At 50.8% G+C, this 17,500-nt stretch overlaps 2 protein-coding genes across 2 annotated transcripts in view; one reads left to right on the forward strand and one right to left on the reverse strand.

Moving 5' to 3' along the window:
- Positions 1-4,868, forward strand: part of LOC149272883 (tubulin beta chain-like) — a 4,987-nt gene extending 119 nt beyond the window's left edge. The window contains exons 2-10 of the mRNA XM_089506643.1: positions 90-185; positions 658-719; positions 839-976; positions 1,337-1,478; positions 2,079-2,264; positions 2,504-2,599; positions 2,854-2,929; positions 3,788-3,929; positions 4,633-4,868. Coding sequence (XP_089362769.1) covers positions 90-185; positions 658-719; positions 839-976; positions 1,337-1,478; positions 2,079-2,264; positions 2,504-2,599; positions 2,854-2,929; positions 3,788-3,929; positions 4,633-4,868 — 1,174 coding nt within the window. The remainder of the gene's footprint in view (positions 1-89; positions 186-657; positions 720-838; positions 977-1,336; positions 1,479-2,078; positions 2,265-2,503; positions 2,600-2,853; positions 2,930-3,787; positions 3,930-4,632) is intronic.
- A 1,309-nt stretch (positions 4,869-6,177) lies between these two features.
- Positions 6,178-17,500, reverse strand: part of LOC149272884 (kinesin-like protein KIF9) — a 12,693-nt gene continuing 1,370 nt past the window's right edge. Inside the window, exons 3-21 of the mRNA XM_089506644.1 lie at positions 17,304-17,469; positions 16,721-16,827; positions 16,200-16,421; positions 15,781-15,864; positions 15,091-15,183; positions 14,275-14,422; positions 14,108-14,172; positions 13,472-13,549; positions 12,906-12,974; positions 12,682-12,786; positions 12,525-12,580; positions 11,922-12,012; positions 11,672-11,814; positions 11,400-11,591; positions 10,753-10,961; positions 8,825-9,004; positions 7,811-7,920; positions 7,528-7,632; positions 6,178-6,285 (exon numbers count right to left, since the gene is read on the reverse strand). Of these exons, the coding sequence (XP_089362770.1) occupies positions 6,178-6,285; positions 7,528-7,632; positions 7,811-7,920; positions 8,825-9,004; positions 10,753-10,961; positions 11,400-11,591; positions 11,672-11,814; positions 11,922-12,012; positions 12,525-12,580; positions 12,682-12,786; positions 12,906-12,974; positions 13,472-13,549; positions 14,108-14,172; positions 14,275-14,422; positions 15,091-15,183; positions 15,781-15,864; positions 16,200-16,421; positions 16,721-16,827; positions 17,304-17,469 (2,331 nt within the window). The remainder of the gene's footprint in view (positions 6,286-7,527; positions 7,633-7,810; positions 7,921-8,824; positions 9,005-10,752; positions 10,962-11,399; positions 11,592-11,671; positions 11,815-11,921; positions 12,013-12,524; positions 12,581-12,681; positions 12,787-12,905; positions 12,975-13,471; positions 13,550-14,107; positions 14,173-14,274; positions 14,423-15,090; positions 15,184-15,780; positions 15,865-16,199; positions 16,422-16,720; positions 16,828-17,303; positions 17,470-17,500) is intronic.

Raw genomic sequence — 17,500 nt, forward strand, 5'->3', positions numbered from 1 at the left:
AGAATTTATCTGCAGGGGGCCGTCGGCTGCGATCTCAGTGACCGCTTTTCGGTTGGCGTGACCGCTGCCACGTTTTCTACCCCCCTCAGGTATCCGTACGTCTCCCGTAACGGCATCGCCAACGCCATCTGCGTGGACAGCGAGCCCAAGGTGGTGCGGAGGGTGCAGAGACTGGCAAAGAACGTGTAAGTATCAGAACGCCTTTGGGGGCAAAAAGCACAAGATACCCCACGACCCCCCAGACCTTTAGGGGAAGTCTTTGTTACCGCCATACTTTTCTCTTTACCTATAAAAGCCTTGTTGCTATGGGGACGGTGGGTGCCCCACCTGGTGTGACCAATCATGGATTTACATCCGTCCGTCCGTCCGTCCGATATGTGTATGGATGGGGGGATAAAAAGAGAAGAGAAAGATAGAGGGAGGGAGGGATAAAAAGACAGAGGAAAGAGAGAAAAAGACATGAGACATAGATTACGGAGATGAAAGAGGGAGATCGAAGAAAGAAAGGGGGGGAAAAAACATGAGGAGGAGAACACGCGTCTTCCTGACAGGAGCTCGTTATAAATATGTTTTTGTTAAATAAAGTGAGCGTTTTATTTTTTGATGTTTGCCCCCCGCGTGTCTCGTGCAGACAGTCTGTGATTGTTCTGTTTAAAGCTCTTTCAGAGACTCCAACCTGATTGTGGGACGGACAGGAAGAGGAAATAACTGGGCCTACGGTGAGGACGCTTTCTGGGCGAGCGCCGCGGGAATAAACGGCTCGCAGAATAAAAGAAGCGGGGGGAATGCTCACTTTATATGGGAGGAGATAACCCCTCTCTCCGGTTTGCCCCCGTAGGATACAGCGGGGTTTGCGTGCCCCCCGAGGAGAGCCTGCTGGACAGGGCGATGGAGAGCTTCCGGCAGGAGGTGGAGCGGCGAGACTGTTATAGCGGCACGGTTCTCCTCCACAGTCTGTGTGGCGGCACCGGCTCCGGTGGGTATTTTGGGGTCTTCTCCGTGGTTTTTGAGGAGGCGTCAGGACTTGGCGGGTGATCGAGTGAAAAGCAAATGTTTCGTTCCGTGTTTTCTACTTTAAAAAAAAAAAATATATATTTTGTGAAACGTCCCGTTGGAGCAGTCACCTGGCTCTGGCTTTTAGAACACGGGTAAAAGCTTTAGCCCGTCGCTGAGGGAATAAGACCGAGCCATTCTATTGCCCCCCACAGGCAGAGGTGTTGATCTGGTCGCCGGCCGGTATCCGCTGCATCTGCTTTATAAATGATTGGTCTCCGTAAATGAATAATTACAGCTAACGTAGCGAGTTGTCGTCAGGCTGACGCTTTGTATTTCCAAGGTCTGGGCTCCCGACTGTGCGAGGAGATCAGAGACGCGTACCCCGCGGGCCACATACTGTCTGTAACGGTGGCCCCGCATGACACGGGGGAGACGCCGCTTCAGCATTACAACTCCCTGCTGAGTCTGGCCTGGCTGCAGAGGTAAAAGACCCCTGCGTGTAACCCACGTCCCGCGAAGCTGTTCTGCACCCGCTAAGGGTTTTAATGGTAGAGACAGGGAGAGGGAGAGGGGGGAGTGACGCTGATTTCTTGGGGTGAATAATTGGTGGGAGATACAAGGAGGGGAGGCAGACATTCACCCTTTACTGACTGGTCCTGACGCAGGGTCTCGGGATGGGAAGCACTTGGGCTGACGATCGAGTCCTGATCAGCTTCTGCACTTCCACGACCGGCCACAGAGGGCGCCCAGCATGAGACGGGATGGCGGCATTTATCACCTAAACGGCGCTCTCTGCATCTGCGGGGGGTCTGGATAAAGCTGAGTGCCGGGTCGTTGTCCGCTGTTTTTGGGGTCGTCGCGATGGGATGGAATACAATTCCCAAATCCAAAAGCCTCTGGACTATAAGCCTGCGCAGTCCGATCTGTTACTATCCCAGAGTGATCCCCGCTAAACCCCCCCCAACTCCCATTACTCTGAAAGATGTAGGGGTCTCTGCGTAATGTTCATTGTTTGGAATAGGTCGGCTTCCTGTAAATATAAAATTATTATTTTTTAATGAAAGTCCCGCTGTTATTTTAAGGTACGTGGACGGTGTCCTCCTCTTCCAGAATGATGATGTCATGCGCCAAGCAACAGCGCTATCTGAAAAGAAGACACAGACTGTATCGGGGATCCAGCCGGCAGTGTCCCTCTCCGCCATGAACAGCCACATCGCCTCCTGCCTGGCGGGGCTTCTCTGTCCTGTACAAACACTCCGAACCCGAAGGTACGGCGCTCCGTCGCCTCGCCTCCTTTATTCCTACGGATATATTTGCAGCTGGGTTCAGAACTGAGGAGAAACCCGGCTTAACCCACCAATAGCGCTAAAGGGGTGGAGCCAAGTGATGCTTTTATTTCAGTCAGAGAGTCTGTCTGCAGGATTAAGACTGAGCCATTCTATGATAGGGAGTTGGGGTGTTTGTCTAGTAGATTGGCGGGCTCACGTCTGGTCTTGCTTCGTTTCAGCTCGGTGAGCCTCGGCATGGAGCCGTGGGAGCTGACCAGATCTCTGTGTCCGATGTCGGCCCTAAAGTTTCTCCACACTGCCCAGGTGTGCAGGAGGTGAGTGCCCCCAGCGTCTGGCCACCGGTGAACACCCCGTCTATCAGCCCCTCGGCACCCCGCGGAGTCTTTGTAGGAGCTCAACAGAAGACGTGGAAGGACATTCTGAGCCTCCTCTAGGCCTCCGCTCCTCGGTGTCTTTGGGGTTCGAGGATTCAGGAACACGTTTGTTTCCCTTTCCCCAGATCCCGTGGTCCCCTTCGAAGTCACAGCTGTCTGTGGGAAAACACTTTGATGGTTTTTTTTGTTTGTAGGGGGACAGCGTTTTGGGACAGAGTAACCTCCTCGCTACTGCAGACCATACCTCGGGTGTCTCCTGATGGCCGACTCGTATCCTTTAAGCTACGAATAAAGCCCTTTTGCTGCGGGCTTTACATTTTCTTGCAATTCCGCTTCCACAATGTAAAAGATGTTCATACACTCATTACTGAGAGGGTGATAAGTGGAGAGGCCTCTCAGCAGAGGTGGTAGAGGGTAATACAGTGAGGGTATTAAACATGCATGGGATAGACATACGGCTCCTGAATCTAAGACGAGACCAACGACTGATTAAGGTTTGACTCTTTACAGCAAGAAAAACTAGTGACTAGACGGGGGCCGGATGGGGCCGATCTGCCTGTGGGCTCTGGGTCCCTCTCGCTTTCTGTCCCCAGTTTCTATTTGTCTCTGTTTTATGGCCATTTATTTTTATTATTGTTATACTTTTAATAATGAACGGGATAAAAAATGTTTATTTTTGTTGTAAAAGGTCGGCTGACTTTATTTAGAGTCCCTCCTACTACTGTTCTTGATGCTGCAAAATTCGATTGGAATGGAGCTGAAATTGAATGGAGAGCAGCAGCCAATCACATGCATGCTAGCTGAACTCTGGAGCGGGATAGCTGCGGGGCGTGTTCAGGAAGTGTACTGAAGTATGCTTCCTGTTTGCACTTCCTGGAGTCAGAGGCAGTCGAGGGGAGGAGTTAAATGGGACAGAAGCCTCATTTTTCAGCTCGTATAACTGGAGGACGCCTGCACTGATTGGCCTGAAAGAATCAGTCAATCGGACTCCATGAAAGAAGGGACCCTTAAGGTTTATGAGGCTCCGGTATAAGGTATCCGCAGCTTCTGTAGGAAGAGAAGATTGACGTTTCGTTGCTATGGTTACCCAGAATCTGTAGCTGCCCTTAACCTCCGACCTGCCCTCAGCATCACAGTCTGTCTGCCCTTGCGGTGGTGCGCAGCTCCCAGAGTCACTCCTTCCTCTCCTCGCAGGACGCGGTGCTGGGGAAGCTCAAGCAGACGTACCGCTGCGTCCCCTGGAATCCCTCGCCTGTGGATTGCTGGATTGGTGAGTTTTGCAAACCAAAAGTGAATACACTAAGAGTTGTGGATATCTGGAATTGCCTCCCAGTGGAAGTGGCATGGGAGGACATATGCAAACGAGCAGAACAACTCTTTACTCGTTACATTGTGTGCCGTAAAGTGCATCCTGCGATGGGTCCTACAGCGGCTCGCTCCTAAAGAGATAAAGCCCCCCCATGTGTCTGAACGCGAAGAATACACAGCAGGAATACGTCCCCAACCACCCTGGCTGAGGATGATGAGAGTGGTGAGACTCACCCTGGGTTCTTCTGTTTGGGGTTTTGTTCAGCCAATGGGAGGCGGAGTTATCACTCACCGAGTGGCTCTTTAAACCAATCATGTTCTGTCTGCTGAATTTAACGTGACTTTATTTCTAGTTTTGCCCGAAAAACCCCAAAATATTCAGAAAAGCCAAATATGGTACCGTTCATAATTTTTTAGGGAATGCTTAATTGGAATGCGTTAAAGGTGAGCGCTGATAGGTTGTTGCCATAGAAGCGGCAAAGGCTCCTGGTTTATGTGAAAGAAATAGAATGAGAGAATCGGCGGAGGGTTTAATGAGTTCAGAGTCCGCGAGGTTTGCTGATCGGGCTTTTTTCCCCAGGCAATTCTAAAACATTTTTTAGCTGGTGCTGCCCTGCATGTTTCCATGGTAACCTGGATCATTGACTTCCTTTTTGTTTTTCCAGACACTCAGAACATTCTGGACCCGGTGTGTCGCAGCCACTCGCTGACCGTGAGTGCCAATCACTCCAGTGCTGCCGATCTGATGCTCCGCGTGACACGGCGGGCGCAGGCGATGTACTCGGCCCGCGCTTATCTGCACTGGTACCGGCGGTACGGCGGCGAGGACGAGGACTTCACCGCGGCATTTCACATACTCGATTCTGTAATAGAGGAATACCACCAGCTAGGGCAAGCGTGACCACTGACCCCGGGGGGGGGGGGCAGCAGATACCCCAGTCTGGGGGCAGGCGTGACCATTGACACGGGGGGGGGCAGCAGATACCCCAGTCTGGGGGCAGGCTCCTGCTATCAGTCTTTAACATCCAAGAAAACTTGAAACTAAATCTTTATAATTTTTTTTATACTTTATTAGATCTTTTATCGAAAAACGAGGCTCCCCGTGAGCCGAATATTTTTGTACGTTAAATTTATTATGGATAATCTTGCTTTTGGTAAATTAAGCTTTGCGTGTTTTTATGTAGTTTTTCTTATTATGGGACCAAAGAATGAAGCATAGAACCTACTGCGAGATAAATCTGCCCTGAAAGTGCATGCGCGGGGGGCTCGTATATAACGTCTCCTAAATACCGCCGTATATGAGAGACCACCGAGCAAATTCTACCAAATCCAAAGATACCCATTACTGCCGTTGGCACGGCGACCATTGATCCATGCGAGAATCCCTACATCAGCAAAATGTTTGCACGAGAATTCTGTTCCCATGGAAACATCACTTCCAATGATGGGGCTTCCATAATTTATTAAATCCATGGGAAAAAACATCATCATGGATATTACTGTAGGGCCGGACGTGGTGGGGAGAAAATGGGTAACTGCACTATTTTTGTGGCTTTTATATAAAATAAACTCCAGTCTAAAAAAATCTTCTGTGTGCCCTGAGATAGTCGCTCGCTAACCCAAATTTAGAAACGTACGCTGTGCCGGGAGATGAGACGCGCTCGGTTTGTCTAATCTGCCCATTAATTCCTGCTGTAAAACGGCTTTCGGGTCGGGGGGGGCATTAGCGTCGCCCGCCGTCTCTCTCCTCCATGCTACGTGCGGTGGGACTTTGCTGGAGGTAGTTGTTTCCGTGCCGGGCTATCCAGAGCCATCCCTATGAATCTCTCCTTCGCAAATGGACTGGGGGGGGGGATTAAAAGGTAAGCGTCCTAAAAGGCAAGCCAGGTTGTATAGTGAGGGGCATTAGTGGCAGGAAGAGAGAGAGAGGTGGTTTTGGGGACAGTTCTGGAGACCCCCATTCCCAGGAGGATCCGGACCGGTCTGATGGATCGCCGAGCGTTATCCATGAGATCAGACAGGACCGGAGGCATCAATGCCGGTGTTCTGGTTTTTCCAGCCAAATGAATAAAAAGCATCCCAGCCGGATTTCACTTATTTACCTTTATTTTCTTGCCAAAATATAAAAATATGATCTGTCTGAAGTAGACGGCTGCAGCGTATTCCACAGGCCGTCCCTGGCGCGCCTCACGTTGGGTCTCCCGCGGCCCTCACACGGCCACCAGCGTGGATGGAGGTCTGTTCTTCATGCTGGTGGTGATCAGCCCCGGCCGCCTCTTGGCCGCAGGGAGTCGGGCGACGGCTTTGCTGTAATTGTGCTGAAGGAACGAGGACAGATATGAGTTCTTTGAAGTGTCGATAAAACATTTCCGCTCCCTGCCTTCGCTCCGCATGCCGAAGGGCCGACCGCGGGGGCTTCTCTGCTTTAAAGGGACGGTGATGAGCGAGGAAAACTCTCTGTCCCACCAACGCTGCTTGTTTGCTGCTCCGGCCCTAAAGGGCTTCACCCGGAAATATTCTGCACGCCGCAGCAAGAAAAGACTCATTTAACTATACATTATACAGGGCCCCGGCCCCATCGCAGGAGGCACTCGCTGGGGTTTGGGATGTCATTATATACAATAAAGCTTGGAAGACTAAAGGTTTCTTTTTGCGCTTTAGTGAATAAACCCCAACCCGTGCGAGGAAGCGCTAACAAGACATCGCCGGGCGCGAATGGGTTACAGTGAGTAAAAGCACGTTACGGGTGGACGGTGTACACAGCGCTGCGCGCTGACGCGCGATTTATGGTTTACGCTTAGCGTAAAATCTACAAAGAAAATAAAGCTGCGGCAAAAATAAGATCTCTGCGTATAAAACGATTACCTCCGGAGATCGGCGTCCGTCCAGCTGCGGCGTCCGGGCAGAGAAACGCGTTAATTCACAGGAGAAAGCACTTTGTATCCGCGGCGATCTGGGTGTCGAACGCTTCTAACGCCTGTCTATACGCATTACTGCGAGCATGCGCTGACGGAACCCGCCGCTGCACCCGCCACCCTGCGTATTATTGCCCCAGCTTCCCCCCCTGTGCTGATGCCCCAGCCTCTAGCTCTTCAGACCTCTTGCCTCGGCCCCCGGCTCTCCTGCCCAGATACCCCTGCTCTTGCTACTTTAGACATTAATGGACTGTAAAGTAACATTGGGGGGGGGGGTTTGTAGGTGCAGAAAGGGGGCAACGCTTGTGGGCCCCTCCCAGCCCCCACACTAGGCACTGTGGGCTCTAAACCATCGGTTCTCAACCTGTGGGTTGCGACCCCTTTGGGGGTCGAACGGCCCTTTCACAGGGGTCGCCTAAGACCATTGGAAAACACATATTTCACGAAATATAATTACAGAATTTTAAGGCTGGGGGTCACCGCAGCTCGAGGAAGTGTATTAAAGGGTCGCGGCATTAGGAAGGTTCTAAACCCTCCAGGAATCCTCAACATTCTCGTTGCGCCCGCGGCGTGCGGGGCATAGAGCGCCTGTCGTAACGCGTTAGGGGGTATTTAGCGCAGGGTCGGCGCCGTCATGTGACAAACCTTTTGGTCGGATTTGATTTTTGCCGCGTGGAAGGCGAGGGCGCCGGGAACCTCCATTAACAGCTCTTTCTGGAGCTCGTCGTTCTTCTCCTGCTCATCTTCCCCCTGAGAAACACGGAGAACCAGCGTTACCGGCGGCAAACCGGAGCCCCGAACCGCGCGACCCATCTTCCCTTCCTTTTAGAGCGTTTGCTGAGGATCATTGGAGTTGCACGGCGGCCGGATAATTAACCCATTGGGGAATTACAGTATAAGCGCTATAAACCCTGCGCGATGTACTCACCAGCGACATCACCTTACGGAGGGGAAGGAGACCCGGACGGACGCTCCCCTTCAGCGATGTCTGCAGCTCCCCCGGAATGACGAAACACTCGTTGTACCAGCACTCAAACTCTGCGGAGTAAGAGCACAAACTGTGAGAAAGACTCCGATACCGCGTGCATCGCGGATACCGTGAGCAGTGACTCGGACTCGTGGTCCCTTCTCTACTACTCGTGGGACGGAGTAGGACAAGGACACGATTAACCCTTTTCACTGTAGCTTCAGACATGCAGCCATCAGCGAGTATGCGCCTTTCTTAAATATATATTTAAATGTATACAGCCGGCACTGATATATTTTGCCGCTGTGCGCTCTCTCAGGGCATCCTGGGTATAATGCAGAAATAGTGGAATATTTGGACAGGCTTTGACTCCAGATCACGGGGAAAACGTTTAAGAAAAGGGGCAGGCTGGAAACGGCACCGTCTGTCTCGTAACACATTGTACCCCATGCAGCGCCAACGCGTGCCGGATCCGTCGTCACATTATATATATATATATATATATATATATATATGCAAAGGAGAAAACAAACGCAAGCCTCGCTTCTCTACGGGCCGTGAGACCTTTCCCAGCATTGGAACCGGCCAGCGTTTGGCCCTCTGGACACGGTTCTTTGCCAAACAATGTTCTTCAGCTATCAGGAGCCGCTTAATAATTCAGCGAGATGCAGATACAAAGTTTCAGAAGGGAAAATATTCATTAAATTGCAAGATGAGCAAAGAAAACTGCCTTTCCTGGACGTGAACGTCAGGCCCCGCAGAGCTCACTCGTTAATCGGGTTTAACGAGGATTTGGTTCTGCAGAAAGTTTTAGGAATAATTGTAAAAGAAAATAAAAGGACGACCGTCGGACTCAGCCAGAAACCGGCAATATGTACCGAGTGTCTGGTCGCCGAGGGACTCGGCTCGGTCTCGGCTCATAGTGAGTTTTGCAGGCTGAGCCGAGTTGCCGTCTGTTTGGTGAACGCGTCGGACCTGTGAAGAGCCTCTGTCGGCACCGGTCCACCAGCTTCTGGCAGTACTGGACCTCGGCCCTCAGGTCCTGCAGCTCGTCGTAGTCTGCCCGGTACTGCTTCTTCAGGTCCTTCAGCCGGATGATCAGCATGAACTCCTTCTCGTCAATTATCACCTGTCCTTCGCTGCTGATATACTCTCCTGTTCAGCAGAGAGAAGAGCGTACGATGCATGAAACACGTAACACGGGAGATGCATGAAACACGTAACACGGGACATGCATGCAACACGTAACACGGGAGATGCATGAAACACGTAACACGGGACATGCATGCAACACGTAACACGGGAGATGCATGAAACACGTAACATGCATGCAACACGTAACATGGGAGATGCATGAAACACGTAACACGGGACATGCATGAAACACGTAACGCGGGAGATGCATGAAACACGTAACGCGGGAGATGCATGAAACACGTAACGCGGGAGATGCATGAAACACGTAACACGGGAGAAGCATGAAACACGTAACACGGGAGATGCATGCAACACGTAACACGGGAGATGCATGAAACACGTAACACGGGACATGCATGAAACACGTAACGCGGGAGATGCATGAAACACGTAACGCGGGAGATGCATGAAACACGTAACGCGGGAGATGCATGAAACACGTAACGCGGGAGATGCATGAAACACGTAACGCGGGAGATGCATGAAACACTTAACGCGGGAGATGCATGAAACACGTAACACGGGAGAAGCATGAAACACGTAACACGGGAGAAGCATGAAACACGTAACACGGGAGAAGCATGAAACACGTAACACGGGAGAAGCATGAAACACGTAACACGGGAGAAGCATGAAACACGTAACACGGGAGAAGCATGAAACACGTAACACGGGAGATGCATGAAACACGTAACACGGGACATGCATGCAACACGTAACACAGGAGATGCATGAAACACGTAACGCGGGAGATGCATGAAACACGTAACGCGGGAGATGCATGAAACACGTAACGCGGGAGATGCATGAAACACGTAACGCGGGAGATGCATGAAACACGTAACGCGGGAGATGCATGAAACACGTAACGCGGGAGATGCATGAAACACGTAACGCGGGAGAAGCATGAAACACGTAGCAGTCTATGGCTAGAGATGCTAATCAATAAAAGCAATAATCCAGCTGTGGCCTGTTATAGGTAGAAAGATCTGGAATGATTTGATTTTTTCACGTTATGAAGGGGTGGAACTTCATCTTTACTGCGACGCAGGGGTCTTTCCAAAGGAATCGTTATCTTCCCATTAATGAGGAATTTGTGCAGACAGAGTCTGATCATGCGCTGTCAAGAAAACAGTTAAAATGTCCCCTTTTTTATCCCTCTATCAGAAAAATACATTTTCATAAATATTCAGCTGTTTTCTTTTTTTCCCCCAGTTGTAGTTTTTGCCCCATAATATGATGTTTTCAGGCAGCTGCATATCAGCCGTTTGTATGATTCTCGCTCTGTTATCTGACCCCCGATCTACTAAACCCCCGACTCCTTATCATACTGCCTGTGGGGGGGGGGGCAATAGAATGGCTCAGTCTTAATTACCCAGCCGGACTCTTCAGTGTTTAATGCCAGTCTACATTAAGCCGTTTCCCCAAATATTTTAGGGCTGCCACAAACGATGTCCCGGCTCCCATCGAGGGTTATTTTGAATGAAATAGTGATGGGAAGTTTGCGGCTTTGACTTTCCTAAAGAATTAACGAATCAGAAGCGATTCTAACGGTCCGGATACGGAGTATCGACGAATCTGCGTCACGGACACCAGCGCCGGGTCCCCACCAAGTAACGTGCGTCAGGAAAGAGAGAAATTCCCCCGTAACTCCCGGCACCGGCCCGTTCTGCTGCTCCGTGTGCCGCTGCGCACACAACTATTACCTTGCTTCTCACGCTCCAGTTTTGTAACATTGAGATCCTGGGAGGTCACATCGATCTCTCGTTTGATCATGTTTATCCGCTGAGTGATCTCTTTCAGTTTCTTCCTTCTGTCAGCCAAGATGGTTTTGTTCTCCTTAAAGATCGCGTGGAGTTCGCTCCCTCGGTCGGCTTTAAAGTCTTCGAAAGCTGCCTGTTTAGGGGGAGGGGTGCTGGAAATAAATACACAGAAATATTACTTTATAAATATACAATCTGCTCAATCTGGAGACTCTACGGAGTTACTTCATTTAATCAAAAAGAGAAAACATTCAAACAGCCTATTATTACATAAAGAGATTTAATAAAGTACAGGAGGGTGGTAGATAAGCGGAACAGGATCCCAGCAGAAGTGGTAGAGGGTAATACAGTGAGGGGATTAAACATGCATGGGATAGACATACGGCTCCTGAATCTAAGATGAGACCAACGACTGATTAAGGTCTTTACAGCAAAAAATACAGGTGACTAGACGGGGCCGGATGGGGCCGATCTGCTGGCTTCTACAAGAGATTGTAAGCTCACAAGGCCAGACCCGCCCCCCACTCGCTCTGTATCAGTACATCTTGAAGTCTGTTAGGTGCGTGTTATATACGGATTATAAGTCTCACCCGGGAGCGCTGGTCTCCTCCTTGGTTGGTTGATCCAGGGGCTGTCCGTCAGGGGCCGCCGTCTCCTGCTCTTTCACCGTTGCCTCCAGCTCCTTTGTGGAGACGCTTATCAGGCTGGGCTTGGCTAGTGAGGCGGGTTCCTGATCTCTGCTAGGACTCGGACTCGCGGTCCCTTCTCTTCTGCTCGTGGGACTGAGTAGGACAAGGGCGCGATTAACCCTTTTAACGGTAATGAGACGCAGGCGCTGGACTCTCTCTAGCGCTCGGCTCACCTGGTCTCCTTGGACTTCCGGCTCTTGGTCTTTCGTGCGGACAGAGAGCTGCTTGGTTTCGATGAGTGAGGAGCGGCTCCAACGGAAAAACTGCGACCGTCCAGATCACCAACCAGCTGTCCGTCGGCGTCTAACAGGCCGGCCTGCCGAGGAACACAACCAGGGGCATTTAATGCGTTCCTAGAGGTTTTATATCTGGGCCGCGGGGAGGGAGGGGGGGAATTTAATCACGTTTGCTCCACGCACGCACCTTCCGGGCACCGGCCACTGCCGGGTAGTCGCTCTTGTCTATGAGGGGGTATTTCTGTCGGAGTCTGGATTCCACCTCCTGCTCCTGTTTGCTGCAAACACACATTTATAATAAGAATAATTTTATGGTATTAGTGGACAAACTGTGGTCGGGGTCCGGACGGTGCCGCTCAATCTCTCGCTTCTACCCCTTCCTGCACGCAGACTACCCCTTCAATAGACTAGCTGCGGGTAACAACATCCGATGCGCCCTCACACTTCCTCCCTGCACGCGGTCTGATCCAGGATGCAGGAAGTGACATCACATCCATTTCCTGCACGCGGTCTGATCCAGGAAGTGACATCACATTGCTGGATCAGTCTACACTCAGAGGGGAGACATGCGGGCAAGTTGTTTGGGGCGAAGATGGCTCAGGCAGACTGGGCAATTTGTATAAACGTTGCAATATAATATTAAATATTCTTAGAACAGAAGCCATAGGACGCTGACGGCTCCATGACAGACAAAGGGGCCAATATTGTACAGCACTGTGGAATATGAGGGCGCTATACAAATCAATAATATCACACGAAACCAGATCGCAGGGGGGCTGCAGACACCAACCTCCAGATCAGCCGGAACTGGGAAAATATCTCCTGGATCTGCCGAAGGTTTCTGATCTAAAGGAAGACAAACAGCCGGTGAGTTCAGCCGGCGAGTTCCCCCCGACGCCCGGAGCTCCAGGAGAATAACGGCGGGCGACAGAAATCGGAAAACTCACGTCGATCTCCTCCAGGGTCCCGTCCAGGTATCTGCGCACCTGGGAGTTCATCTCCGCGATCTGAGCCTCGCTAAACGGCTCGTAGGTGACGAGAGTCCGGCCGGCCTGAAAGAAAACCGACATCATCAGAATCCCGGAATAAAAGCGAGTCCGGCGAGCAGAGCGTAGAAACACGAGTTACCGGAATATAAACGTATAAAATACTAATTCAGAAACTTTCTCACCAAAGTGTCGTGGACAGCCAGCTCCCGCTTCAGATGCTCGATCTCCTTCTGCAGATTTTTAATCACTCTCTGGGGGAAGAGAACAAAGTAAAACAGGCTGAGTAAATAGTGACGCGTTCCAGATCACCATGCGCGGGCGACTAAACATAGAAACCCAGAACCCGCCGGCAGATCGGCCCCATCCGGCCCCCGTCTAGTCGCCCGTTTCTCCTGCTGTAAAGACTCAAACCTTAATCAGTCGTCGGTCTCGTCTTAGATTCAGGAGCCGTATGTCTATCCCATGCATGTTTTATACCCTCACTGTATTACCCTCTACCACCTCTGCTGGGAGGCTGCTCCGCTTATCCCCCATCCTCTCAGGAATCGGACTTACTGATTCACATCTGTGGATGGATGGAATGGCCGGTTTAGGGTGATGAGAGTTAAAGTGTAATAGTAGCTCCACCGCATTACTGCCTGTCTGCAGCACCCAAAATGACCCCCCCCCGATGAAAGATCTCCAGCTGAGCCCCCATGGACGGGGCTGCCAGCAGGATAAATTAGCCAAGAATTAACGATTTGCTCACCAGAGGGTTGTACCGCTCTACGGCCGCGGGCTCCACCGGGATACACTTCATCCTGCAGGCGAAGCGCAGAGTAGACAGCTGCGAGAGAATCAGCGCCGTTAAAACGGTTTCATAAAACAAATAATTAGGCCAATCATTCTAATTACGTGAAGATTCCGTGACCCCCCCACGTCGGACGCCACGCACCCTCTGACTGCGGATGCAGCAGCCCCGGCGCCGCGGTCCTCCTGCCTCCTGCGCATGACAGACAGGTGGGGTATTTGCACGCGTGCCGTAAACCGGATGTTGTTGCCGATTTATATCTTTTACTGTTTTGTGGTACAAAATCCAGGGTTGCTTTTTTTTTTAACGTGGGACGGCCGCTTTGTTCACGTTTTGCTGCAGCGGCCCCCGATCCAGGAGCGTTTTGCAGCCTTTGCTCCTCTTTGTCGCCATCACCACCAAGAACCTAATACTGTCACTTTGGGGGTCTGACAACTAATCTTATCACCATAGCAACCAATAGAAGGTTCCTATTTTTTTGAACCATTCCATTGGTTGTCATGGAGACAGGATCAGTTTTTAGCACCAGAATCACATTTTAGACGTAACCCCCCCCCGAGCGCATTTCTCAAAGGAGCCCAGACAGGTACTCACAGTCTCATCAATCTGAGCCGCTTCTCCGTACACGTTCGCCACGAGGATTGTGCTGCAGCTTCCCCCTGAAATAACAAAAAATAAAATGAGCCCCCATTTTTTATCATGGTTCCTTTTGGGTGGTCCGGGGCCGCCGCCGTCCAGCGTGTCGTAGGTTTGTTTCTCACCCAGCGAGTCCCTCAGGGCGTGAGTGAGCTTGCTCTGTCGGAACGGGACGTGCTCGCGGCCGCGCTCGCTCAGCGCCATGATGGCCTGCTCCAGGAACGTCAGGGACTTGTTGATGTAAGAGGCCTCCTTCAGGACCTGGCCTTCAGACTGAGAGAGAGAGAGAGAGAGGCAGTGAGCAGCTGAACCCCAACACCTATCACCCCCATCTGTGGCATTTGGGTGTCCGGACAAAACCCCGCTACACCGGGTCACTTTTACCCTCCGTCCATCGTTCCTAACTTACTCTGCAGAGCGTTACACGGATATATATTCCAATCCGAGGGGGAGATCCCCACAGCCACGCTCATTCATTAAAGCTATGCAATGGGGAGAGATAACTCACTGGGGAGGAATAATCATGCCGGTCCAGGGATCAGGAAGTTAAGATGGCTGACCCCATGAAATACACATAACATACGTAATACCTTAATAATTTAATATCTGGGAAAAGCGATCGATCCGCTATCAAGTGGCTACTGATGCCACAATGAGGCACAATGCACCCCGTGCTACAGAGCTTACGATCTAATTCTGTAACATGTCTGAGGGGTAATACAGCTTTGCCAAGATCATAAGTAACACACGTGGTATAAAAACCACACGTTCTGCCATGTCCCTATAATACCCCGCAATCTGAATTATAAACTTTAACCCCTTTATTTCCGGCTATGGCAGGTTAATGGTTACAGCTACACTGAGGATGCATGCAATGGGTAGGGAGAACAACAGCGTGCGCCGGGCCGCCAGGGGGCAGTAACGATCCGGCGCATACTCACCCCCGTTTTGCCGACGCGCTCCGAACCCGCGAGATCCACCAGGTTAATTTTGGAGACGGTGTATTTCGCGTCCGATAACGTTCTGGAATGAGACTAAGGAACACGCGGGAGATCACGTTCTCTGCCACAACTTTAATAACAACAGATTTTAGTAGCATTTATATCTGTACACGATAGAAAAATGAGGAAGGGATTCTGTACAGTGAGGGCAGTAAAGGTACGGAATCCACTGCCGAGAGAGGGGGTTCTACCAGATACACCGGATGTCTCCAAAAGGGGTAAAAGCAGAACATACAGGGGGATAAATGACGGAATAAACAGTCTCCCTAAGTGACAGAATTCAAAAATAGCTTAATTGGGTTTTTTGGGGAGGATCAGCGGAAGGATTGGGTTGGACTTGGCGGACTTCGGTCTTTTTTCAACCTAAACGACTTGCACGTTCTGTGAATACGGGGAGATTCCCAGCGCTGCGGAATCTGTCGGCGCTTTATAAATAAAGTATAATAATAATAATTCCACGCTCCGTGTATTCTCTGTACAGCGGGGGGGGGGTTAAAGAACGATCATTGATGGTAATATCCGCCTAAACATCGTGTCTGTAAGGTCCCGGCGGGGTGGCCGCGGCAGGCAGGTAGTGCTCTGTGATTTCTTTGCTCGGTGAAACGGTTTAGAGTAACCGGCAGCTCTCACCTCCAGATGGACGGTGAAAATGCAGTGGGACCGGGAGGAGCTTTTGTTCAAGATGTGAGACCCTATGATGCGATTTGTTTCCCCCTGGAAAAGACACAACAATGATTTAAACAGCCAGGCGGTGATCCTCGGTGACACGGAGCGGAAACCATCAACATTTCTGTAAATTGGGGGATGGGATGGCGCTAAATAAATCTATAAATAATAATTCAGATAATTTATGTATTGATTAACCCATTCATGTGAAGCAGCCGGTCCACTTTGACCTCCCACAATTTTTTATTCTTAGTATCTGCTCATCATACTGCCTGTGAGAAACAACAGAATGGCTCGGTCTTAATCACCCAGCCGCACACTTTGACTAATGAGAGTTTATGGAGGAACAGACAGCCATAAAGCACCATGCCGGGGTTTCTTGCCTCAAAGAGAAGATTCAAGGCGTGTTCTTCGGTGCCGGCGAGGTGGACGGACAAGCCCTTGACACACACACCCTGGGGGTCATCCACGATGGTCAGCTGGTCAGGCGCGGGAACGTCAGGCGAGGTCGCCAGGAGATCAGAGAGAGTCTCATTGTAGATTTCGAGGTACGAGATCCGCACGGTCACCGACAGGTCACTTCGCTCTTCAATCTCCTTAAAGACCTGGGCAGGCGGTAATCGCAGACGGGTTAATTGGTGACATCATGGTCGGAGTAACTTTATATATAGATATTTATATATATACTATATACAGCGTGCGGGGAAAGCATGTTTTCCATACGGTGCGCTCGGCCAACCGACATAAAGCATAGACAAATAATAACCCACTCTAGAGGCTCTGATTGGCTCATGGGCAGGGGGAATGACAACTGTGGGTGGCTCAGGGGTTGGGAGAACACTTGGAGGACAGGCTGTGATTGGCTGAGGGGCGGGGTGAATGGGAGGAGTCACACTAGGCGGACCTGTTGTAGCGCTCTGGGGATGATTCCCCGGTGCTGGTAGTTTTCCATGGATCCAGTCGTGGTGAACGTCTTCCCGGCTCCCGTCTGTCCGTAGCACATAATTGTACCTAAAAAAATGAAATTACATCATTAATGGAAAAATCTTTTCTCTTTTTTTTTTTTTAAAACGTATAGAATTTCTGACCGCTGCTGCTGAGTAACAGACAGGCATGCGCGGGGGCACTCCAGTCATAACGCACTTTAAGGCACCGGGTCGCTCGCTGCTCGTTGGCTTCTATACGAGCGCCAGCCCCATTTTCTTTAGTTTTGGGAGACAGGGGGGTCCTCTGCCCATTTTTTTGGCTATTGGGGGCATACGATCCCCCAGGATAACACTCAAGTTGTTCTGTGCAGCCAAGGGCCACGGGCCAGCTGCGCAAACTAGTCTGGGAGAAATTCAGCCGGGACGCGTCCGTTACGATCATCAATAATGCTTTTAACCCATAAGTTTCAGAAAAAATATTCCGGATGTCGCAGGGAGACACGCGCAGTCTCCGTTACCCCCCCATATCGCATTACCGCGTCGCGCAGGTCTGCGGGTTACCGTTATAACCATCCAAGGCTTTGGAGACCACAGATTTCGCCACAACGTTGTAAACGGTATCCTGCGAGGCATCGTTGAGAACGCCGTCGACTTTGAAGGACCAATCAGATCTCTTGTTGTTGACAACGCCGAATTTCTCATCTTTCTTAACGTGAATTTCGACGGTCTGCAGGAGACACGCGGTTTACTAGGAGATT

This window comes from Sceloporus occidentalis, unplaced genomic scaffold (assembly GCF_023333645.1).
Source record: "Sceloporus occidentalis isolate IW3139 unplaced genomic scaffold, rSceOcc1.0.p SCAF_404, whole genome shotgun sequence".
In the NCBI taxonomy this organism is placed as follows: Eukaryota; Metazoa; Chordata; class Lepidosauria; order Squamata; family Phrynosomatidae; genus Sceloporus; species Sceloporus occidentalis.